The 22,696-nt window shown below is 45.7% G+C and overlaps 1 protein-coding gene across 1 annotated transcript; it reads right to left on the bottom strand.

Annotated features, from left to right (window-relative positions):
- Positions 1–328: 328 nt before the first annotated feature.
- SLC29A4 (solute carrier family 29 member 4) lies at positions 329–14,982 on the bottom strand. The gene is made up of 11 exons (XM_081965753.1): positions 14,766–14,982; positions 12,016–12,191; positions 10,843–10,974; positions 9,874–9,987; positions 9,481–9,609; positions 9,177–9,251; positions 6,928–7,193; positions 5,600–5,735; positions 4,528–4,715; positions 2,627–2,867; positions 329–1,229 (listed from the first exon to the last, which is right to left on the bottom strand). Exons 2-11 carry the CDS (start codon positions 12,179–12,181, stop codon positions 1,087–1,089), a joined length of 1,590 nt encoding a protein of 529 aa, XP_081821879.1. The 5' UTR covers positions 12,182–12,191; positions 14,766–14,982; the 3' UTR covers positions 329–1,086.
- Positions 14,983–22,696: the final 7,714 nt, after the last annotated feature.

Genomic DNA, 22,696 nt, shown 5'->3' with positions numbered 1-22,696 from the left:
AGGATAGGATAGGATAGGATAGGATAGAATAGAATAGAATAGAAAGGAATGCAGAATAGAATAGAATGGAATGCAGAATAGAATAGAACAGAATAGAATGCAGAATAGAATAGAAAGAATAGGATAGAATAGAATAGAATAGAATAACAGAGTTGGAAGGGACCTTGGAGGTCTTCTAGTCCAACCCCCTGCCTAGGCAGGAAACCCTACACCACTTCAGACAAATAGCGATCCAACATCTTCTTAAAGACTTCCAGTGTTGGGGCATTCACAACTTCTGGAGGCAAGTTTTTTCCACTGATTCATTGTTCTACCTGTCAGGAAGTTTCTCCTCAGTTCTAAGTTGCTTCTCTCCTTGATTAGTTTCCACCCATTGCTTCTTGTTCTGCCCTCAGGTGCCTTGGAGAATAGCTTGACTCCCTCTTCTTTGTGGCAACCCTTGAGATACTGGATCATGTCACCCTTAGTCCTTGTTTTCATTAAACTAACAAGGAAAATAAGTCCAGTTGATATGATTCAACCCCCCAAATTTTTTCACCCCGTTTTTCTCCTTTGCACCCTAAAACTCCTGCGCCCTGTGCAAAAATCCCTCTACCCCAGCCTGTCTCAAAATCTAGAAATTCACCTTTTTATGGGAGACAGACGTGTGTCTCCCAACGGTTAAACAAGCAGCTGTCTATAAAAAAACAACACCTAAGCAAGAGACAGCTAAAGGATGTCTCCTTCGTGACAATGGGCAAGATGCTATTCTGACCGATGGATTTGGGGGCTACTAGGGATGGCTGTAGGGGACACACAACAATCCACTGGAGAAAGAAACGTCCTGCCCCGAATCTGGTTGGAAAAGAACAGGAACGGCGCCCAACCTGCGCAGCAGAATAGCCACAAGGGTCATACCCAAGTGAGTATGGGTATGGGTTTCCTACACATGGTCATTGGGGAAAGATGTGGCTTGGGGTTTTCCATGCGGATCCTGAAGGATATAGGGCTGTGCCCACAGCGGGCATCGAGTCACAGGCTCTCTTCCCCCTACCCCGCCATCTTGCCTGGCGTTCCTAGACGTTGGTGCTCCATTCATTGTCTTGGTCAGTTCCCATCTAGGACCGAGGCCGTGTAGTTCCCTGGGTAGAGACAGGAACTGGGAGAAGTTCTGGTCAGGCTGTAGGCGGAGTAGGCTACCACGGAGCCCAGGGTCAGCCCCGTCATGTAGGACACCGTCATGGTGTTACCTGGAAGTGAGAATGGGAGAGGAGATGGTTACAACCCATCGGAGAGAGCAAGGGGGCATGCCGGTGGGGCCCGTGATATCATCCTGCAAAGTACGCCAATTCGACAATTTACGTCTTTTGCAGGATGACGTCGTGATGCACATGTCTTCATTTGAGGGATGACCATACGCATAATTTATTTTAATAGTTATTCTCCTCAACAGGGATGAATGGATAGATATAGATAAATGATAGAGAGATGATGAATGAGAGAGAGATAAGAAAATGAAATAGATGATGATGATTGATAGATGGAGCTAGATAGATGGAGATAGACAGATAGATAGATAGACAGATAGACAGATAGACAGATAGACGATAGATAGATAGATGGATAGATAGTTACTGTAGGTAGGTAGGTAGGTCGATCAATAGATGTCAGAAATAGATAGATAGATAGATAGATAGATAGATAGATAGATGATAGATAGATAGATAGATAGATAGATAGATAGATAGATAGATAGATACTGTAGGTAGGTAGGTAGGTAGGTAGGTAGAATTAGATAGATGATAGGGATAGATGATATATAATTATGGATAGATGATATAGATATTAATCATGCACAGAGAGAGACTGAGAGAGATACTGTAGGTCGGTAGGTAGAGATAGATAGATGATAGGGGCAGATGATAGATAATTATGGTTAGAGATAGATAGATGATATAGATAATTATGCAGATGGATGGATGGATGGATGGATGGATGGATGGATGGATGGATGGATGGATAATAGATAGATAGATGATAGATGATAGATGATAGATGATAGATAGATAGATAGATAGATAGATAGATAGATAGATAGATAGATAGATAGATAGATAGATAGATAGATAGATAGATTAGATAGATAGAAAGGCAGGCAGGCAGGCAGGCAGATATGGATAGATAGACACAGGGATAGATATGGATGGATATAGATGGATGGATAGATATATGATGATAGATGACAGATAGATAGATAATAGATGTTAGTTACAGAGAATGAGAAAGATAATAGATGATTGGTAGATACAGAGAATCCGAGAAAGAGAGAATAGATATAGAAAATGAGAAAGATAATGTAGATACAGAGCATGAGGGAGAGAGAGAAATAATAGCAAGATAGAGATTATCTACGACAGTAGTTCTCAACTTCGGAATCTTTAAGGTGGGCAGAATTCCCCATGCTGGCTGGGACAGTCTGGGAATTGAGGTCCAGACGTCTTGAAGTTGAGAAGCCCTGCTCTATAAGACACTTGTTCTACTGAAATAATAATTTAGTGGCGCTGGTGCCAACCTTGTCCCCTCCCTGATCTCACAATTCTTGGGTGTGTGTGCGTGAAAGGCATGCAAAATGGTTGCTTTCACTAACCTGCCAATTCCCGCTGCTCAGGGCTGACTTTCCCGGCCGCCAGGATCATGGGGACGCTGCCGAAGTAGCCGTTGGTGATGCCCATCAGGAGGGAGAAGATGCAGGGCCATGCCGGGTGGCTAAAGGTGGGCTTCCCATTGGGGTAGACGCAGAGGATAAACAGCGGGATGAAGACCACTCGCAGGCAGGAGCAGAGAAGGAGGTGGGCTCCCCTCCAGTCATAAGGCAATGCTGCCAAAATCTGGAAAAAAAAGGGAAATTCTTGCGAATCTGTGGAATCCACAAGAGAAAGACTTCCTGGATCTGTTTTAGGTAAAGGTAAAGGTTCCCCTTGCACATAGTCACTCCAGACTCTAGGGGGCGGTGCTCATCTCCGTTTCAAAACCGAAGAGCCAGCGCTGTCCGAAGACGTCTCCGTGGTCATGTGGCCGGAATGACTCAACGCCAAAGGCGCAAGGAACGCTGTTCTCTTCCCACCAAAGGTGGTCCCTATTTTTTACTTGCATGTTTACATGCTTTCGAACTGCTAGGTTGGCAAAAGCTGGGACAAGTCACGGGAGCTCACTCCGTTACGCGACACCCGGGATTTGAACTGCCGACTTTTCTGATCGACAAGCTCAGCGTCTTAACCACTGAGCCACCACGTCCCTCTCGCGGTGTACCTGTTTTAGGTTAGCGAGGCCAAAAGAAGAAGGCAAAGCCAACTGTCGGGAGTTAGACTGCAGGTAGACTGCCACGGGGCAGGGAGGCTCGTTTAGCCAAAGGCTCTGAGGTTCTCTGCCCCTGTCAAAGACAGGCAGAGGTTAAGAATCCCATCTGGGATTTATTAGTGGAAACTCCTTCTGAACCTGCCAAACTTTAGAGGCAAACCATCAATCTATTTTCAAGCAACCTTTTTCCTAGTTTCAAAGTCTTTCCCCCAAGAGAACAGCTCAGATTTCTGCTTGGATTGCAAGATGAAATTCAAGGGGGGGTGGGGAAGAAAAATGAGGGTCAGAGACACAAAGGGAAAGGAGGACACATCAAAGAGATTATCTTGCCCCCCCTTTTTTGATCTGACTCCCTGCTTGCTTCATCTCTGCTCACCCTGTGACCCCATCAGAAAATCCTCTGGCAAGGGGAACAGATCTATTGTGGCCCGCCAGCTACTAGCACAGCTGGCAACAGAGGCAGACAGTGAGGAGGTTGGGAAGGAACATGGGCCAGTCATGGAGTCTGGGGGAAGCTCGGACGAGGGCTCTGTGTCAGAGGCAGAGATGGGGCCGAGGCCGTCTGGCAGTGATCAGGTGTCTACGGAGCTAGACAGCAGTGAGGCAGAGGAACAGCTGGAGCCTGTTCCCAGTGTGCGCATGCACAGAGCTGCCAGAAGAAAAGAACAGCTCAGAAATCAGGGTAGACTTGGGAGTAAAGTCACAGGTGGAAGGTGATTGGACATAAAAGAGGCGCAAAAGGGGAGTGGGCTTTTGAGAAAAAGAATTTGTTCGTTATCAGATTCGTTTCAGGAGTGTGAAGATCTGTCCCTGAATCTCCGAGACTCTGTGCCCAGCCTTTCCTTGCACAGCTCCTCATTTGGACAATATTTACATGGCAGCTTTCCAAGCTAGATAAGCTCTGTGGTCATAAATACGCCTTTGAAAGACTGTTTTGCCAGGCCTTGGCTGAATGTGAATGAGAGGAATTTACACTCGTTTCATAAAAAGAGTTTTGTCGGGACCGGGACTCTGCCTCCTGCTTTTTGGGGAAGCCTCGCTCAGAACAATGTCCCAGATCTTGGCTGTCCCCCAGAATGGATGGCAGCTCTGACCCTCTGATCGCCTGCAGATTTGGGGGTTCTCCTTCTGCCAAGATGGGCTTGGGTCATGGAGCCATTCTGCAGGATCCCAGCCAAGAGGGTGGCTTACCTTGCCCACGAAATCCGAGAGGTTGAAGACGGCCATGATGAGGATGGGGAGCCATTCCCCCAAAGTGCAGTTCCGGATCTCCGATTCCAGCCCAGGGAAGAGGCAGAGGGTGATGAAGTAAGTCACCGCGATGGAGAGCATGTAGGTCCAGATCATGAGTGAGACGACGTAGCGATGGAGCATCATGTCTGTCGGAATGCAGAGAAAGAAAAGCGGTGAGGCCACGAAAGGCTTTTCCATCCGGGCTTGTTGCCACCATCAGAAAGCAGGTAGACGAGAGGGTGGAGAGAAGGGAGTTATGGTGTAATATCAGAAAGACAGGTGGTATGTGTCATTGCCAAAGGGAAGATTGGAAATTCTTTCCTTCCTTCCTTTCTTCCTTCCTTTCTTCCTTCCTTCCTTTCTTATTTTCTTTCTTTCTCTTCCTTCCTTCCTCTCTTTTTTCTTTTTTTCCTCTTTCTTCTCTTTTCCCTTCTTCCTTCCTCTTCCTTCCTTCCTTTCTCTTCCTTCCTTTCTTTTTACTTTCCTTTCTTCCTTCTCTTCTTCCTTCCTCTTTCTTCTTTCTTTTTCTCTCTCTCTCTCTTCCTTTCTCTCTTTTTTCTTTCCTTTCTCTTTCTTCTCTTTTCTCTTCTTCCTTCCTTCCTTTCTCTTTTTCTCTTCCTTCCTTTTTCTTTCCTTTCTCTTTTCTTTCTTCCTTCTTCCTTCCTCTTTCTTCTTTCTTTTTCTCTCTCTCTTTCTCTTTCTCTTCCTTCCTTCCTTCCTCTCTTTTTCTTTCTTCCTTTCTTTTTTCTTCCTTCCTTCTTTCCTTCTCCCCTCCCTCCTTTTCCTCCTTTCCTGCCCCTAAAAAGGCAATTATAAAAAAAAGAACCAAATGTACAAAAACAAGCTTTCAAAAACCATCATTTTTTGGGCCTTGCCTTGAGGCTCTGATATAGTGTTTTTTTTAATAGCAGAGTTGGAAGGGACCTTGGAGGTCTTCTAGTCCAACCCCCTGCCTAGGCAGGAAACCCTACACCGTTTCAGACAAATGGCTTTCCAACATCTTCTTAAAGACTCCCAGTGTTCTAGTTACCTCTGAAGCTCGGCCAACTCCGTTTGATTTCCGATTGAGGGACGTCAAATCTAACGTAGGTGCCACTGCCAGCCAGCTCACCAGCATCCCCAAAGGTGTCGGGAGGAGACACGTTTTCTCTGGGAGGCCGATTCTCCTTGGAGCGAAAGGACAGAGAAATAGCAACCACCAACTGCCAAGAACCTCTGGCACAGCTCAATGGATAAGGAGGAGGTTGCAATGATGATGATGATGTAACAGTTGGAGATACACTGCTTTTAAACTGGAGGATCCCAATTCTAAGTGAATCTCTCCTGGCACTGGTAGACTCATCCTTAATTAATTATTGATTAATCCATTCATTCATCCATCCATTTATTCATCCAATCGTTCACTCTTATCTCTAGGAGCTCAAATGATACTTCTCATTTTTCTCCACAACCCAACCTTGTAAGGTGAGCTGAGCAGGAAGGAGGAACAGCAGCTGAAAGTGGATTTGAATCTACGTCTCCTTAATTGCACTCAACATTTTCACCAGAACACCAAACTGGTAGTTCTTTTGCTCATTCATTTATTCCCTTGATTATGTCAGTGTGCACTCATTTGAATTAACTTTGTCCACCGGAAGAGGTCACCATTTCTCTCCTTCAACCAATCCTTAGATACTGGATTTTGAATCTTTATGTAGGCTTACTTTTCAATACTTGTGCAATGGCATCTGGGTTTAGGTTCTATTGTTAACGGTGATGCTGGGGGATGGTGAGGTTTTCCAGCAGTAATATGGAAGGAAGGAAGGAAGGAAGGAAGGAAGGAAGGAGAGAAGGAAGGAAAAGAAAGAAAGCAAGGAAAAGAAGGGAGGAAGGAAAACAAGGAGAGGGAGGGAGGGAGCAAGGAAGGAAAAGAGAAAAGAAAGCAAGGAAAAGAAGGGAGGAAGGAAGGAAAGGAGGAAGGAAGGAAAGCAAGGAGAGGGAGGAAGGAAAGAGAGAAGGAAGGAAAAGAGAAAAGAAAGCAAAGAAAAGAAGATAGGAAGGAAGGGGAGGAAGAAGGGAAGGAAGGAAAGCAAGGAGAGGGAGGGAAGGAGGAAAGAGAGAAGGAAGGAAAAGAGAAAAGAAATGAACATTATGTTACGTTTGCTGTCATATATTTGATCGATGTGATCTTGGCGGGGCATGTAAGCTATTTCTACTCATACCATTTTAGATCCATCCTCCAAATATGTCAAGTAAGGAACCAATTCTCAAAACTATAACCCTAATATTTCTAGAAGATTTACCAAGACTTTCGTGAAAACTGTCTCAAAAAATGTAAAACCCAAGAAGGAGCACAAAGCATTTCTGGCCACAACTTACAAACCGGATGTCTTCTGCTGTGACGTCGTGGTGGACTCTGTATCCGGTGCCATTGTCCATCGACTCTTTCAACTCGGAGGCCCCGTTCTGAGATCGGGAGGTGTAATACCTGACAAAGTAGGTGCGCTTCACCAAGAGGTGGAGGAGGAAGCAAGAGAGCTCCAGGCCAATGGAGATGCAGAAGAAGATCATGGTGTTCTCCTTTTCATCAGACAGAAGAAGCTTGGTGAAGATGCGACTTAAGGAGATGATGACCCCAGCAGTGCCTGGAAGGAAGAGATGGAGTTGGGATTGGGTGTTAGCACTAAGACATGGACAATGGCATTAGTAGAGTTTGCGAAGGCTTGGCTTCCTTCACAAGAGGTCAAGAGATCTTCCTGGTTGCCCATATATCTCAGCTCCTCCATCTCTTCTGTCCAACCCATTAAATACTGTAAAAATGTATGAAGAAAAAGACAGGATAGTTCCCAATTTGATTGTTAGTGCTAGTAAACCTCAATTGAAACTATTCTAAGCAGGGTTTAAGCTCTACACGTCTCCAGAGAGGCAAGAAGGATCATCAAGCAAGATGTTCATGAATGGTCATATGATCCTTGAGGCACTTCTTAAGGTCTCTTGTACTCTTGGTTCTTCTCTCTCTCTAGCACAAACCAGAAGGGCATGATCACTAATTTCAGGATGACCCCATGTCCACTTTCCAGTTACCTAATTTAACTCTTCTCTTTTTCAATGTCTTCAGTTGGAATTGACCAACAAGGTCTGTCCTACTGTTGGGCAGGTACTAACCATTGCCAATGGGATCAATGTCTATGGAGATTCTCAGCCATCCAGGTCATGGTTGTCCCAAAGGTGCTTTTTCAAGAGGCAACTGGACTTTCTGGTTTTCCTTTGAAAACGTTTTTGTTTCTCATCCAAGAAGCTTCTTCAGAACTTCTTAACAGAGTTGGAAGGGACCTTACAGGTCATCTAGTCCAATCCCCCTCCCCCGCTCAAGCAGGAGACCCTACACCATCTCTGACAAATGGCAGTCCAATCTCTTCTTGAAAGTCTCAAGTGATGAAGCTCCCACAACTCTCAAAGGCAACCTCTGTTCCATTGGTTGGATTGTTCTCACTGTCAGAAAGTTCCTCCTTATTTCTAGGTTGAACCTCTCCTTGGTCAGTTCCATCCATCATTCCTTTTCTGGCCTTCAGGTGCTTTGGGAAATAGCTTGACTTCTTCTTCAAGGTCTATGAAGATTCTTAGTAATCCAGGACATGGTTGTCCGAAAGGTGCTTTTTCAAGAGGCAACTGGACATTCTGGTTTTCCTTTGAAGACATTTCGCTTCTCATCCAAGAAACTTCTTCACTTCTGAAGCTCTGAAGAAACTTCTTGGATGAGAAACATCTTCAAAGAAAAACCAGAAAGTCCAGTTGCCTCTTGAAAAAAAAGTACCTTTGGGACCATGGGATGAATTGTCTCTATTTTTAAAGGCTGTCCCAGAAATGAGAATGAATTATTGAAGAGGCAGATTGAGAACTTTTGCTACCAGAAATTAACACGGTAGAGATGGAAAATAAAACTCAATGAGGTAAAGGCACAAAGAGAGCAGAGAGGAAAAAAGGGAAACAACATCCGAAAAAGAAATGAGCCAAAAATAAAGAGAGAAATAACGGGAGATGGGAAAGAGAAATTGGGGGGGGGGGGAAGATACTCAAAAAATCTATTGAAAAGTGAGAAGGAAAATACAGAAGAAAAGATATAAGACATATAAAAAGAAGAGAAAAGAAAAGACTAGCAGAATGATATGATCCAATAGAAAAAAATATTCTAAACAAAGTAAAAATATGTTTTAACTAGAAAGCGGGGGAATTATATTACGAACCTTAAAGCTGTTAAATGATTATGTTATGCTGATTAGATAAAAATTGAAGACTCATATTGTTAATGGAAAATAGATGGGAAAAAATGACAAATGGTTTATCTTCAAAGAGAAGGAAAAATTATATCATTTGTACAGGTTAAAAACTTGAAATTGGAAAATAGGAGAAGAAAAATAATACGGCTAAAATTGGAAATAATGGAGATATAATGTAAAATGAATTATGTCTTTTGATGGCAATGTTGAAGGGGGAATTCGGACAACATTTTGTTCACAATTTTTTTTATTATGTAACAAAAATAAATAAATAAAAACTTTTTATATACGTATATAAAAAAGATCTCTTGCTACCTGTCCTTCAGTGAACAGTATTAAGCTAATACTCACTTTCTCCCGTCATCACTCCTTGAGTGTACCTCTTCGGTAGCATCCCGGTGTAACCATAGAAACTGGATTGCTGCACTTAAAAGGGGAGAGAGAGTTAAGCAAGCAAAAGAGAAGGCGAGGTATGACATCCAAGTACTAGATTTCGATTTATTAGATGTCATCTTTCATAAGGGACTTCTTCTTCTCCACCACCTCCCTGACTCCTTTTTGGTCAAGAAGGACAACACCGTTCGTGAGTTTCAACCAAGGACACCCTCGTTCCTAGACTGGCTGGGAAAGATTCTGCTCCTGTCACCGCGCATACCTGTGCAACCAAAGGCCACCACGCCCACCGCCATAAGATTGACCGCATAAGCTTGGCGCTGGGAGAAGAGATCGAGCCACACGTCACAGATGCTCACAAAGAGAAGGGGGCCCAAAGCAAAGAGATAACCTGAAATGAATTAAAGAAGCATGGCATGAAAGAAAGACAAGGGTGCTACAAATTCCAGATGTTTATCTTTTGGCATATAAATTCTCCAGCATGGAGATCATTGAGCGTACGTAATATTCAGGTGACATCTCTATGGCTTCCTTCTTAAATTTCTGACTGAAGCTTTGGAGGAAGACATGGAGCAGAGAAGACATGTAGAAGGTTCTAACCCCAGCTACAACTTCCCTGGTGAGATGGAGAAGATAAGAAGGGTTCTGAACATACCCACGGTGATCCTGGTATGAAGACTCAACATTTCGACCAGGACGTTGTTGAGAATGACCGCAACCAAGGCTACTAAAATGTAGGTCAGGCTCATGTCAAACACAATAGAGGTCCCTGCAGAAAGACACAACCTCTTGGTTCATACATCATGTTAAACCTGCTTCACAAGGGTGTCCTGAATTGATTGAGTTCACACAAGACGTTAAACCAAAACCAAGGAAATCACAATCCGGCTTGGTGGGAGGTGTAAACAGATGAAAAAAGGAGGATCGGGGATAGGCATATCAATTTAATAAATAAATAAAAATAAGAAGGGAAGGAAAAGTATGCGGTGAAGATCTTTGGTGTTTCTTGGGCAGGTTCAACAAAAACTGGAAACTTATGAAGAGGCAAAACAAATGTCATTGTATTTATTTTGTACAATGACAACAAAGGTGATACAATTATAATTCAAAAAGAGCAGGATGCTTTATCAATAATTCAGTAATAAATTCACCTTGTCCTATATTAATATATTAATACTATCTTGGGTTTAAGAAAGAGGCATTCTAATGGACAGTTCAATGCAACAAGTGGGACTTGGGAATCAAAAACACATTTCTAGATCAGTGGTATCCAACACTGAAGACTTGTGGACTTCAACTCCCAGAATTCCATGCTGGCTGGGGAATTCTGGGAGTTGAAGTCTACTGGTGGCAAGGATGGACACCTTGCTTTAGAGTCTTTCAATCCCTAAATCTGTGGTTCTCCAAATGTTTTGGGACCCTTTGCTGCTAACCATGCTATCCAAAGCTTATGAGAAAGTTAAAACCCAAAAGGCACAACCTTCAACTCATGACGTTGTGTTATGAATGGATGTAGAGAATCAGTTACGATGCCTACTTCTAATAGCTTTCATTCCTATTAGAGCTCCAAAAAAGACTTTCAAATGTTTCGGAGAACTTTGGAATAGGGGAAAAAGACACCTACCTGGGTATTTGTGATGAAGGTAATCAACGTCTGTGATAAAGCTGTTGTAAGGCAAAAGAAAACCAACACCCGCTAGAAGCATAGCAAAGTAGATTCCATGGTAACGATCTTGAGGCTCGGGGTTTTCACGGACTAAGCCCAGGGGGGAAAAAGTCAGAAAGGTAACAAATTAAGCCAAGCAGTCGCTAAGTGGAACAAAGTGTCAGCTGCCACATTATGCTTACTTGTGCTTTGCTACCTTACGGTCTGCCATGAACTCTAGAGGGGGGGGGAGGCTGAAGAGGGGGATGCTTGGGGGAAAGCGAAAGTAACTGCAGTATCTCCCTGAGAAGCTGCCTCAAGGTCACCCAGCTGGGGAGAAGAAAGTAACTGCCTACCAACTTACCTTGAAGTGACTATTCTGAAAACATCTTGCTTGAACCTGATTGGTCATGGGGGTGGCAGTCAGTGATGGGAGGCAGTTCAGGGAGGAAAAAGTTCAACTTAGCTATTTTGGCGCGCGATTCTCAGTTCTGGCTATTCATTACAGCAATACACTTCACTTCAAAAAAAAATTATACTTTTCTCAATAAATGGAGCCAAGGATCATTTCTACTTAGAGATAGCTGGTCTCACACTACGACTGCCCTTATGTTCTTCCTTCCATTTTCTTTTGCTCTACCGACCTGAAAAGATCATCAGTTTGAGGATTGGTCTCAAAGCTCAGGATTCACTCCTCAAATCCAAAGAAATGAAAACAGGGTTCTCAAACATCCCCCGTCCATCCAATCCTATACTTTTCAAACCCTTGGGAATTCTTAATCCCAGCCGTAACCACAGCTCTAACCAAAGGCAAGCAGAAACAGAAAACGAAAAGAATTTCCCCACAACAAACCAAACCATCCATTTTACACTTAACACCAAAAAAGCTAAAAAAAACGTATAATTGACTTCAACGCGAGTCGCTCAATAGTCTTTAAGAGAACTTTAGGAACATGGAAGCCAGGTTGAATGAGAATCATCCTGGAAAACTCCAACAGAAGTCCATCCACAGGTCCTTAAGTTGGAGATAGATGGAGAAGAGAATCACAAAATATAAAAACACTCAAGGACGTTTAGTTGCTATCTGAAAAAGCACTACTCTCCATGGGAGCTACCTCTGGAGGGATCCCAAGCCATCTCTTCAACTCTTACCTGGTTCCATGAACGTGAGGACTCCTTTGGTATGGCTTGTCTTCTCCTGAAGCTCTTCTTCTTCCAGCTGGTAGCTGTCAAAACTAAAGCTCATCACGATGTTCCCTTCAGGTGTCACCACTGGACTTCCGTCCTTGAAGTGGTGGTCTCCTCGCACGGAACCCATGACTGTTGACCTAGACGTTGGAAGAAAAGAGCACCATCTCCATGCATCTCTTGGTGGGTCATGAGAATTACACACTTGTTCTGGAATACTTTTTGAAGGCAAGCGTTCCTGGGTGGAATTAGCGTCTTTCAGCTGTTGGAAGTACAAAGCATCAGAGAAGCATGGTTCTTGTAGGACCCAGAGACTTCAAAACCCTCATCTGTTATCAGATCCATTCTTCCATTCAAGCAATAATTGGAATTTTGCCTGAAGGGACAACAGGGTTGCTTAAACTGATCTTCTCCCATCCCAACATGTTCTAGACTTCAACTCCCAGAGTTCTTAGTCATGATCATATTGAATGGGGAAAGAATAGAATAGAATAGCAGAGTTGGAAGGGACCTTGGAGGTCTTCTACTCCAACCCCCTGCTTAGACAAGAAATCTCATAGCATTTAAACAAATGATTATTCAACCTCTTCTTAAAACCTTCCAGTGTTGGAGCATTCAGAACTTCTGGAGGCAACTTCTGTTCCACTGATGAATTGCTCTCACTGTCAGGAAATTTCTCCTCAGTTCTAAGTTGCTTCTCTCCTTGATTAGTTTCCATCCATTGCCTCTTGTCCTACCCTCGGGTGCTTTGGAGAATAGCTTGACTCCCTCTTCTTTGTGGCAACCCCTGAGATATTGGAAGACTGCTATCATGTCTCCCCTGGTCCTTCTTTTCATTAAACTAGACATACCCAGTTCCTGCAACCGTTCTTCATATGTTTTAGCCTCCAGTCTCCTAATCCTCTTCGTTGCTCTTCTCTGCGCTCTTTCTAGAGTCTCCACATCGTTTTTACATCGTGACGACCAAAACTTGATGCCGTATTCAATTCCAGAAATTCTGGAAAGAGTAAAGGCTACACTTCTAAAGGTTTTCACAAGGCTGCCTTAGATGTCTATCCTGACTCCTGGCCATGGATAATACAATAGCAGAGTTGGAAGGGACCTTGGAGGTCTTCTAGTCAAACCCCCTGCCTAGGCAGGAAACCTTACACCGTTTTAATAATGGGAATTCTGGGATAATGGGAATTGTGATGAAACATTCTGAAGCACTTTCAAATAGATGGAAATTAATGCACGCTATAAAACCCTACACTCAAAAAAAAAAAAAAAACCAAAACACACACAACAACATTGCAAGTTTTTTCTTACTTTGGAAAGGAATAAATAATCCCACCCTGAAGTTATTTTGTTTAAGGTGTATTAATTAGAGGGCAAGTTTTAGTATCTATTTTACTTCTTTTTGTCGATCGCCAAAGAGTCTAAACAAGGTTCTAGTCCACCAGAGGTCCAAAAGTCAGAATTTGAGCATGGAATAATGTATTTTTCCCTCTCTGACACCAGCAGACCAACCCTTCCGTTTTTCCTACATGCAAATTTACCCAATTGATAGGCTCGGCGCTCGACCAGTTTCCTGGAATAACCTCTGAGCAAGATTCTTAATTTCTGGGCACTGACAATAGGGAGCACTGCATCTGTATTCTCCTCCTTCACATCCCTCTTTTCAGCTGCAGAGTGGGAAAACAAACAGGCTTCTCCCCTCCCTTGCTCTGGGGGAAAATATGGCAAGGTATCCAGCTAAAAATTCAAACTCCATTTTTTGGGGGGTAGCCGATTAGAGCCCTTTGATGATGTTCTCTTTTTCTGGAAGGAAATCATTTTCTTTAAAGTTTGAGCTGCTATAGAGAAGACTTGCAGCTGGTATTTGTTAGCGGGGTGAAGTTGTGCTTAATTCACCTTCTGTTAACTCTTTTTAACCGATAAGAAAAAAAGCACACGAGCGTGAGAGAATGCCAAAGACCCCACGGTTCTCCTCCTCTTTGTCTTCGTCTCTTGAAACCCCACTCCCTTCTATCACTGATGATGATGTGTAGTTGGGTCATGAAACGTCTACCAGAAAACAACCAAGCTCAGAGAACACCAAGGATCCCACAGTCCTTCTCCTCCTCCTCCTTCTCCTCGCAAACCTCACTCCCTTCTAGCACTGATGATGCTACCTAGCTGGGCCATGAAACGTCTGCAAGAAAACAACCAAGCTCAGAGAGTGCCAAGCGCCCCACATCTTAAATCTATTCTCTAGATCCCTGAAGGGATCCAGGGAAGAAGGAACCCACCGACAAGTGTCAATCCTACCCTGTTGCCCTGGGCCAGCTCAGACTCCAACTCCCTAAATTACCAGCCAGAAGGATCCAGACACCTCCTGAGGGGCGCCAGCTTGGAGAAGGCAGGCAGGGGGCTGGGGTGGGATTCTCAGAAAAGGCGCAGGGGGGGGGGGAAGGCCACCTACCCACTCTGTTTTCGTATGGAGGTGGGGGGACGTTCTAGTTTGGGGGGGTCTCCCGAGTCCCGACCTCATCAGAGCCCCTCACTCCAACCGAGCCTCCTCCCTCTCTTTGTTTCCACACACACACACACAGGCTCCTTCGGACACAAAGGCAGACCCTTCCCCTTAGGATGCGGCGCCAACAGGTTTGCGCGCCCAGCGCCCCGCTGCGGTCCCGCATCCCCTTCCTTTTCTTCCCCCTCCTCTGCCCCACGGCCGGCCGGCTCGGGCTCACCTCTGCCCGGGCTGTTGGCTCCCGGCCCCCGGCTCCGGCGTTTTCTCCTGCTTGCTGCTGCCGCAGCGCCGTCCGCTCCTTCTCAGCTGCTCCCGGGCTCCTTCCCCTGCGCCTGCCCCGGGCGACTTTCCATGGGCGCCCCTCGGTTGCTCCAGGAGCGCTCCTTCTGGGGAGGGGGCGACTGGGGGACGCGCGGGTTGGGAGGGGACGAGGAACAGCCCCCTGCTCTCCTTTCCTCCCTCCCTCCCTCCTTTCTCTCTCTCTCTGTCCCTCTTCCCCCCTCTCTCTCACTGTCTCCCTCCCTCTCTCTCTTCCCCTCTCTCTCTCACTGTCTCCCTCCCTCTCTCTCTTCCCTTTCTCTCCCTCTTCCCCCCACTCTCTCTATCTGTCTCCCTCCCTCTTTCTCTCTCTCTCTTCCCCCCTCTCCGTCTCCCTTTTCCTCTCTCTCTCTCTCTCTCTGTCCCCCCCCCAAAAAAACAGCACCCAGAAATTCCCCGCCGCCGCCGCCACCCCAGACAGCTTCTGTCTTGCCCGAGGAAATCCTTTGACCCCCCACCCCAGCTTCTAATAGAGACGAGAAAACCACCGTGAGATTTTCTCCGCCAGGGCCGAAGCGTGCAATGCAAACGGGTTGGTTTCCAAGTTGATGGATGGGTGGATTGGGGAGGGGGGAGCGGCGGCGGCGAGGGGGGGGGGAGAGTTTATCCAGCCATCAGCGCGATGCTTGTTCTTTCCCCGTCTCGCTTGCAAGAGGACGAAAGCCGTCGGCGTGGGGGGCTGCTGATGCCCCATTTCTGGAAGGAAGGAGAGAGGGGGGAAAGAGGGAAAGGCACAAGGCCGGGAGTGGTACAGCTTTGGGGCTGGAGCTTTGCCCCCCTCCCCATTTTTCTCTTTTAAATCAGATCCCCCCATCCCCTCAAGATATCCCGGGATAATTGTCCTCCCTCCCGGATTTTTATCTCCCTTCTGGAGAGGAATTTATTCTTATTCTTTGTCTTTGGAGAAATAAGGTGGTTTGTTTTTTTTAACCTCCCTTGTTTGGTCATCTCGCAACCGTCCTGCTTCAGGGGAGGGGGGAGGGAAAGGTGGGGTCTTTATTTAGTTAGTTAGTTAGTTTGTCAAATGTGTACAAGATAACAGGTATGTATAAACATGGACCTGAACACAGGAAATGGGTACAAATAAATGGGGACAATAGGACAGGGACGGAAGGCAAGCTGGTGCACTTATGCAGGCCCCCTTTACGGACCTCTTAGGAATGGGGCGAGGTCAACAGTTTGAGGTTGAAGCTGTGGGGGGTTTGAGGATGTAACAAGGGAGTCAGGTAGAGCATTCCAGGCGTTGACCACTCTGTTGCTGAAGTCGTGTTTTCGAGTTTGGGTTGAAGGAGTGGGCTAAAAACAGTCAGAAGAAGAAGGAAGAAGGAAGAAGGAAGAAGGAAGAAGAAGAAGAAGAAGAAGAAGAAGAAGAAGAAGAAGAAGAAGAAGAAGAAGAAGAAGAAGAAGAAGAAGAAGAAGAGATTAAACAACCAATGTTGAGTGGATAAGATATTAGCAAGCAGCTTTTTGTATATGGAAATTCACAGATACCTAGGTGATAGTTAGAGGAGAACAAGGAGAATGAAGAGGAGGTGGGGGAGGAGGAGGAGGAGAAGAGGAGGAAGAAGGGAAAAGAGGAAGGATGAAGGGAGAAGGAGAAGAAGAAAGAAGAGAAGAGAAGAAAGAAAGAAAGAAAGAAAGAAAGAAAGAAAGAAAGAAAGAAAGAACAATTGTTGACAATGTTTGACAACAACTGCTGTCTTCCAAACCACCATGCTCAGCACAAGACTCTGGGATATTCTCCCTTCCTCCCAATAAGCCACAAATCTCTTATTTTACATTTGTTCCCTGCCAGGGTTAAAAAAAATGCAAGCGATTAGGAGCAGGTCCACCTTATGGGCTTTTTAAAAAGCACCTTCCAAATTTGCAAGCAGAATATCCATCGTTCCTGCTACCTACCGTTGGCCTGGTGATGGTTTCTTTATGCACGCACGCACGCACACACACACAAAAATCCACCTTGCGGCAGATCTATTCAGTTGGGCAACAGACCCTGTTGTGGTGCAACAAACAGAAGCCACATCTGCTGTTTTCGGAAGGGCTGTCAAAAGGCAAGGCAGGAAATTAATTTACCGGATTGATAAGGCCGCTGCCTTTCCTGCTCCAAGGGAGGGAGGGAGGGAGGATGAGTAGCAGCTCACGGAGGAGAAAAGCCACGAAATGGAGGTTTGGCCAAAAGAGTGGAAGCCCTTGGAACGAAGCAGCCACAGGTCGTCCTCGGTTTATGGCCCACCGCCGGGAGCGTCATTAAGCAAAGCGGCTGTGAAGGAAAAACCGGGTCTGATTTTAGTGACTTTTTGTTGCCAGGTGGTCAAGGGAATCGAACAGTGGTCACTAAACAAATCCTCTGGGAAGGTTGCTAATGGGGATCAGCTCTCTCTCTCTCTCTCTCTCTCTCTCTTTCTCTCTCTCTCACACACACACACACACACACACACACACACACACACCAAGGTGCTCCATCCTAAATACACACTGGTTGCCGAGCACACAAACTTTGACTATAGGTGCAATATGTTGTAGGTGTGAGGACTGTTTGTAGATCAGTTTTTTTTCTAGTGTAACTTCGAATGGTTGACAGGGTATATAAATAAGAGAGCAAAGCTCACTCCCTTGAGCACTGATGATGTTGCCTAGCTGGGTCATGAAATGTCTGCAAGAAAACAACCAAGCTCAGAGAGCACCAAGGACCTCACAGTCCTTCTCTTCCTCTTCCTCCCTTTCTCCTTCTACATAAACCCCCCATCCCTTGTAGCACTGATGTTGTTCTCTAGTTGGGTCGTGAAACATCTGGAAGAAAACGAACCAGAAACCTTCCGAGAGCAGATGCTCATCAGCACCAAGGACCCCACAATCCTCCTCCTCCTCCTCCCTGCAAACCCCACTCTCTTCTAGCACTGGTGAAGTTCTCTAGTTGGGTCATGAAACATCTGCAAGAAAACAACCAAGGGCAGAGACCACCAAAGACCCCACAGTCGTCCTCCTCCTCCTCTCCGCAAACTCCCTTCTGGCACTGATGTCATCCAGTTGGATAATGAAACATTTGCAAGAAAACGACAAACCTCAGGGAACCCCGAGAAGCCCCACACATCAACAAAGATGCTTGTTTGCAAGGCTAAAGTCCCCTTCAAAGAGAGAGAGAGAGAGAGAGAGAGAGAGAGAGAGAGAGAGAGAGAGAGAGAGAGAATGAATATCAGTGAAGAATGCAACCAGTCCCTGCCACCAGAAAATGCCAGGAAAACCGGCAACGAAGCAAGGAAATGGTGCAGCAAAACAACAACCTGTCTCGTGCCAACAAGCCTGAGCATTCAGGGCACGCCTGAAAATCTATTTTGTTTTTAATTTAAAAACAAACCCCTCTTTTTGTTCTTCTGAGGATGTGGGGAGGTAGTGGTTGGGGAAAAAAAAAAACCTCTTGTAAAGAAATCCCGTGCCCGATTCTAATTCTAACTCGGCTCCCTGCCCTAACTGTTAGTTGCCATCTGGCTCATAAGGGACGGAAACCTAATTTATCCTTGCCCTGATTAAGTTAAGCTCTGTTAGGCTGTCTCCTGCTCCTGCTCCTCCTCTGCTCAGGACACCAGCCTTGCGCTGGTGATAAAAAGCAGAAGGAGGCTTCAGAGAGAGAGAGAGAGAGAGAGAGAGAGAGAGAGAGAGAGAGAGAGAGAGAGAGAGAGAGAGAGAGAGAGAGAGAGAGAGAGAGAGAGAGAGAGAGAGAGACCATCCTCTGTTGTCATGGCGACGATGCCGACACCGTGGGTGCTCATGTCACCGTCAAGACAGAAGCCAGGGTCAACACAGTGCATAACTCAGAGGGTTTTCTCCTCGCCAGGCGTGTGCCGTTCTTCCAAAGCAAAGTCACAAATGGGTGCAAAGCGCAGCGGCCTGCGTAGTTTTGTGCAGGCGCCGATGTGCACCTGTATCACTTCTCCTGCGTGGGAGATGCATATGGCTGCTGAATTGCTTCTGGGTGCAAGGTGCTGCTTGTCCTCTTGAGAGCCCTCCGTGGCTTGGGGGATCTGAGGGATGTCTCATGTTCTGACTGAGGCTTCCCGAGAGCCTGAAGCAAACTCCTGGTCGTGACAAAAAACCCTTTTATTCATTGACTGTGAATTCTGCTCCTTTGCATCCAGCAAAGTCTTTCGAGGGAGGTTTTACAGTCACAGACCTTCTCTGGCTTGGAGAGCGGACAGGCTGAAATCTGCCAGAAGTCTCAGAGAGTCATTAACCAATGAAGCGAACTAATTTTCTCCTGCAAACTCCCCTCCCCTGTCGCTCCTCTTTTATTTCCTCTGGGAGGGGCCATTCATTTTCCACCTGTGGCCTTACTCCCAAATCGACCCGTTCTTTAGCTGTTCCCTTCGTCTGGCAGCTCTGCGCATGCGCACACTGGGAACAGGCTCCAGCTGTTCTTCTGCCTCAGTGATGTCTGACTCTGAAGGCAGCTGATAATTGGCATACGGCTCTGGCCCCCTCTCTGCCTCTGACACAGAGCCCTCATCCAAGCCTTCCCCAGACTCCAGGACTGGCCCAGGTTCCTCCCCAACCTCCTCACTGTCCGAATCTGCTGCCAGCTCCATTGGCCACAACATGTCACATCTACCGGACCCACCAGAGTGGGGAGGCAGGGAATGCTGCGGGTTCCATCCTTGAGGGCGAGAAACCTGGTGAGACCCAGAAGAAGGGCCCTCTCTGGAACATCCTCCTCCCCCCCAAGATTAGAATGGGAGGCACTGAAAATCTGGTTCAACACCCACTGAATGAATGTTTCGCTTAGCAACATCCATTTTGGGCTCCATTGTGGCCATACCTCGAGGACTCCCTGAATTAGATCAAGAGGAGAGAGGCATCTGCACTTAAGATGCCAATCAACCTCATTGGCTGTTCTTGGGTCAGTTGTCCTCTCTTGACCCAACCAATCTTGCCGCGATATCACAGACGCCATGAGAATATCATTCCATGCGCATCTTGCTGCATTCCCAGAGGAAGCAGGAACATGGAAGAGACCGATAAATTAAAATATTATTCATCATTAGGTGGCGACATCAAAAGTGCCTTCGTATTTGTGGTCTGGGTCACGGCTGACGGGAGGAGAAATTTACCCTCATTTCAGAGGAAAAATAGCCAAATCTTTATTGGCTAGCTTCACCTTCGTTTTCTTTTTAAGTTGCTAACCTCATTGTTATTTTATTTTTGCTTTTAAATGAATTGCTTTGGCTGAAGGAATCCCATTCCATTAACTTTGGGATGGCTGATGTGGTTGGAGGCTTGTAAATAGGGAGAGGTGGGTTATGGAATAGATTTTATAAGGGGTTAGAGATTGGAGGTAGAAATTAGAGGAAGGAAGACTAGGGATGTATGTATTGAAAATAAAAATAGTTTACAACAGTGGTGGGTTGCTAACTGGCTTACTACCTGTTTGCATGCACAGAAGCGTCCAGGCAGGTGGGCTGAGCCTCCCACTGCCACTCCTACTGGTTCTGCCGATACGGCATCCAGTTTTAGTTGCCATGATGTAAAAAGGATGTGGAGACTCTGGAAAGAGCGCAGAGAAGCGCAACCAAGAGGATTAGGGGACTGGAGGCTAAAACATATGAAGAACGGTTGCAGGAACTGGGTATGTCTAGTTTAATGAAAAGAAGGACTAGGGGAGACATGATACCAGTCTTCCAATATCTCAGGGGTTGCCACAAAGAAAAGGGAGTCAAACTATTCTCCAAAGAACCCTAAGGCAGGACAAGAAGCAATGGGTGGAAACTAATCAAGGAGAGAAGCAACCTAGAACTAAGGAGAAATGTCCTGACAGTGAGGACAATTAATCAGTGGAACAGCTTGCCTCCAGAAGTTGTTAATGCCCCAACATTGGGAGTTTTAAAGAAGTTATTGGATAGCCATTTGTCTGAAGTGGTGTAGGGTTTTCCTGCCTAAGCAGGGGGTTGGAGTAGAAGACCTTCAAGGTCCCTTCCAACTTACTATTCCATTCCATTCCTTTCTCCTATTCTATTCTATTCTATTCTTCTATTCTATTTCTATTCCCTTCCCTATTCTATTCTACTCTACTCCCTATTCCATTCCCAATTCTCTTCTCTTCTATATTGTGTTCTGTTCTGTTCTGTTCTATTCTATCTGCAGGTGATTGAGCCCGATGACTCTTGGCAAAAAGAGACCTACATTTTCTGCATAGTAAAATGGCTTTTTAAAATACGGGGAACATAAGGTGGGCATGGCTGGATCTAGTGGGATGAAGGGCAGGCAGGATCAGGTGGTGGCTAGGGGGCCGTCTGCAAAGGCGGGTTGAATCCCGCCGCCCCTGGTGTGGTTATCTGATGGATGCCACAGTATACAACTCCAATGTTTTGTTTCTCAGCTGCTGTGATCTGCGGCTGCTGTAGCATTTCCATTCTGGCAAGACAGTTCTTTTGTCTTCTCAACAGCTTGTCAAGAGGTTGGCACGCTTGCTGCCATGGATATATATCCGCTTGGGTTCAAGCCTGCCCAGCTGTTTGATTTAGGTTTATTGCTCTTTGACAGCACAAACACACACGGAGAGAAAGAGACAGAAAACAGACACCTTGTTATGGTTATGTCGTGGTTTACTTCGTGTGGCTTCCTCCCACGGTTTCTTTCGTTTCCACCCACAGCTTGAAGTAGGAAAGGGGTGTGTGTGTGTCTGGGATCACAACTCTGGCTGTAAGCTGTTTGGGGTCTGCATATTTATTTTGTCATGTTTAAAGGTAAAGGTTCCCCTCGCACATATGTGCTAGTCGTTCCCAATTCTAGGGGCCGGTGCTTTTTTTTAAGGAGGCAACTGGACGTCCTTGGGTTATTTATTTATTTATTTATTTGAAGACGTTTCGCTTCTCATCCAAGAAGCTTCTTCGACTCTGATTTGGATGGTGGAGAAACCATCCATTAACCATCCAGTCAGAGCTGAAGAAGCTTCTTGGATGAGAAGCAAAACATCTTTAAAGAAAAAAACCCCCCAAGAAAGTCCAGTTGCCTCCTTAAAAAAAGCACCTTTGCCATCTTTATGTATTCATCTTTCTCTCTGCATCCATCTACCTGTGCTTATCTTTCTCTCTCTTATCTCCATCCATCAATCACATCTACAGTAAGTCCTGACCTTATGACATATTATTTTCTCCAAGGGTGACTTTTTCCACAAGTGATTTGTTGTAGGATCAGTTGATCCAGGCGTCCTTTAAAAAAAAAAGGAAATTACTTACCTTTGAAAGAGCTACTAAACCTCACTTATGCTGTAGTTTTCTTTAGTCAATCAAATGTCATCTCACTCCTTTGCTCTTTCTCATGTCATACCTCCTTAACACTTTTCCCCTCCTTCTCAATGGTTTCCACCCAGAACATCACAGAATCTTAAGGTAAAGGTTCCCCCTCGCACACGCTAGTTGTTCCTGACTCTAGGGGGCAGTGCTCATCTCCGTTTGAAAGCCGAAGAGCCAGCGCTGTCCGTAGACGTCTCCTTGGTCATGTGGCCGTCATGACTCAACGCCGAAGGCGCAAGGAACGCTGTTCCCTTCCCACAAAGTGGTTCCTATTTTTCTACTCGCATTTTTTACGTGCTTTCGAACTGCTAGGTTGGCAGAAGGGACAAGTCACGGGAGCTCACTCCGTTACGTGGCGCTAGAAAACAAGCTCAGCGTCTTAGCCACTGAGCCACCGCGTCCCTCCAGAGACTCTGACATTACAACAAAGCAAAATTCCTTTCGGATAGCTGCATTTAAAGCGGGTGGGCAGATTTCATTCTGTATTAATGCACGAAACACCCAGACGAACAAAAACCCAGAAGGTGCTTAACATCTAGTGGCCACGTCA

Source organism: Natrix helvetica (genome assembly GCF_964273705.1).
Source record: "Natrix helvetica genome assembly, chromosome: 13".
Lineage (NCBI taxonomy): Eukaryota > Metazoa > Chordata > Lepidosauria > Squamata > Natricidae > Natrix > Natrix helvetica.
The sequence above is the reverse complement of the archived record's forward strand: the minus strand, read 5'-3'. Positions and strand labels throughout refer to the sequence as shown.

What these genes read in the sequence shown, in the direction of transcription:
- SLC29A4 (XM_081965753.1), bottom strand. Translation starts at nt 12,181, where the DNA reads ATGGGTTCCGTGCGAGGAGACCACCACTTCAAGGACGGAAGTCCAGTG. An exon ending in TCATACCAGGATCACCGTGG is followed by an intron (nt 9,610 to 9,873) that starts GTATGTTCAGAA and finishes AATTCATTTCAG; the next exon opens with GTTATCTCTTTGCTTTGGGC. An exon ending in GGTGGCCTTTGGTTGCACAG is followed by an intron (nt 9,252 to 9,480) that starts GTATGCGCGGTG and finishes TCCCCTTTTAAG; the next exon opens with TGCAGCAATCCAGTTTCTAT.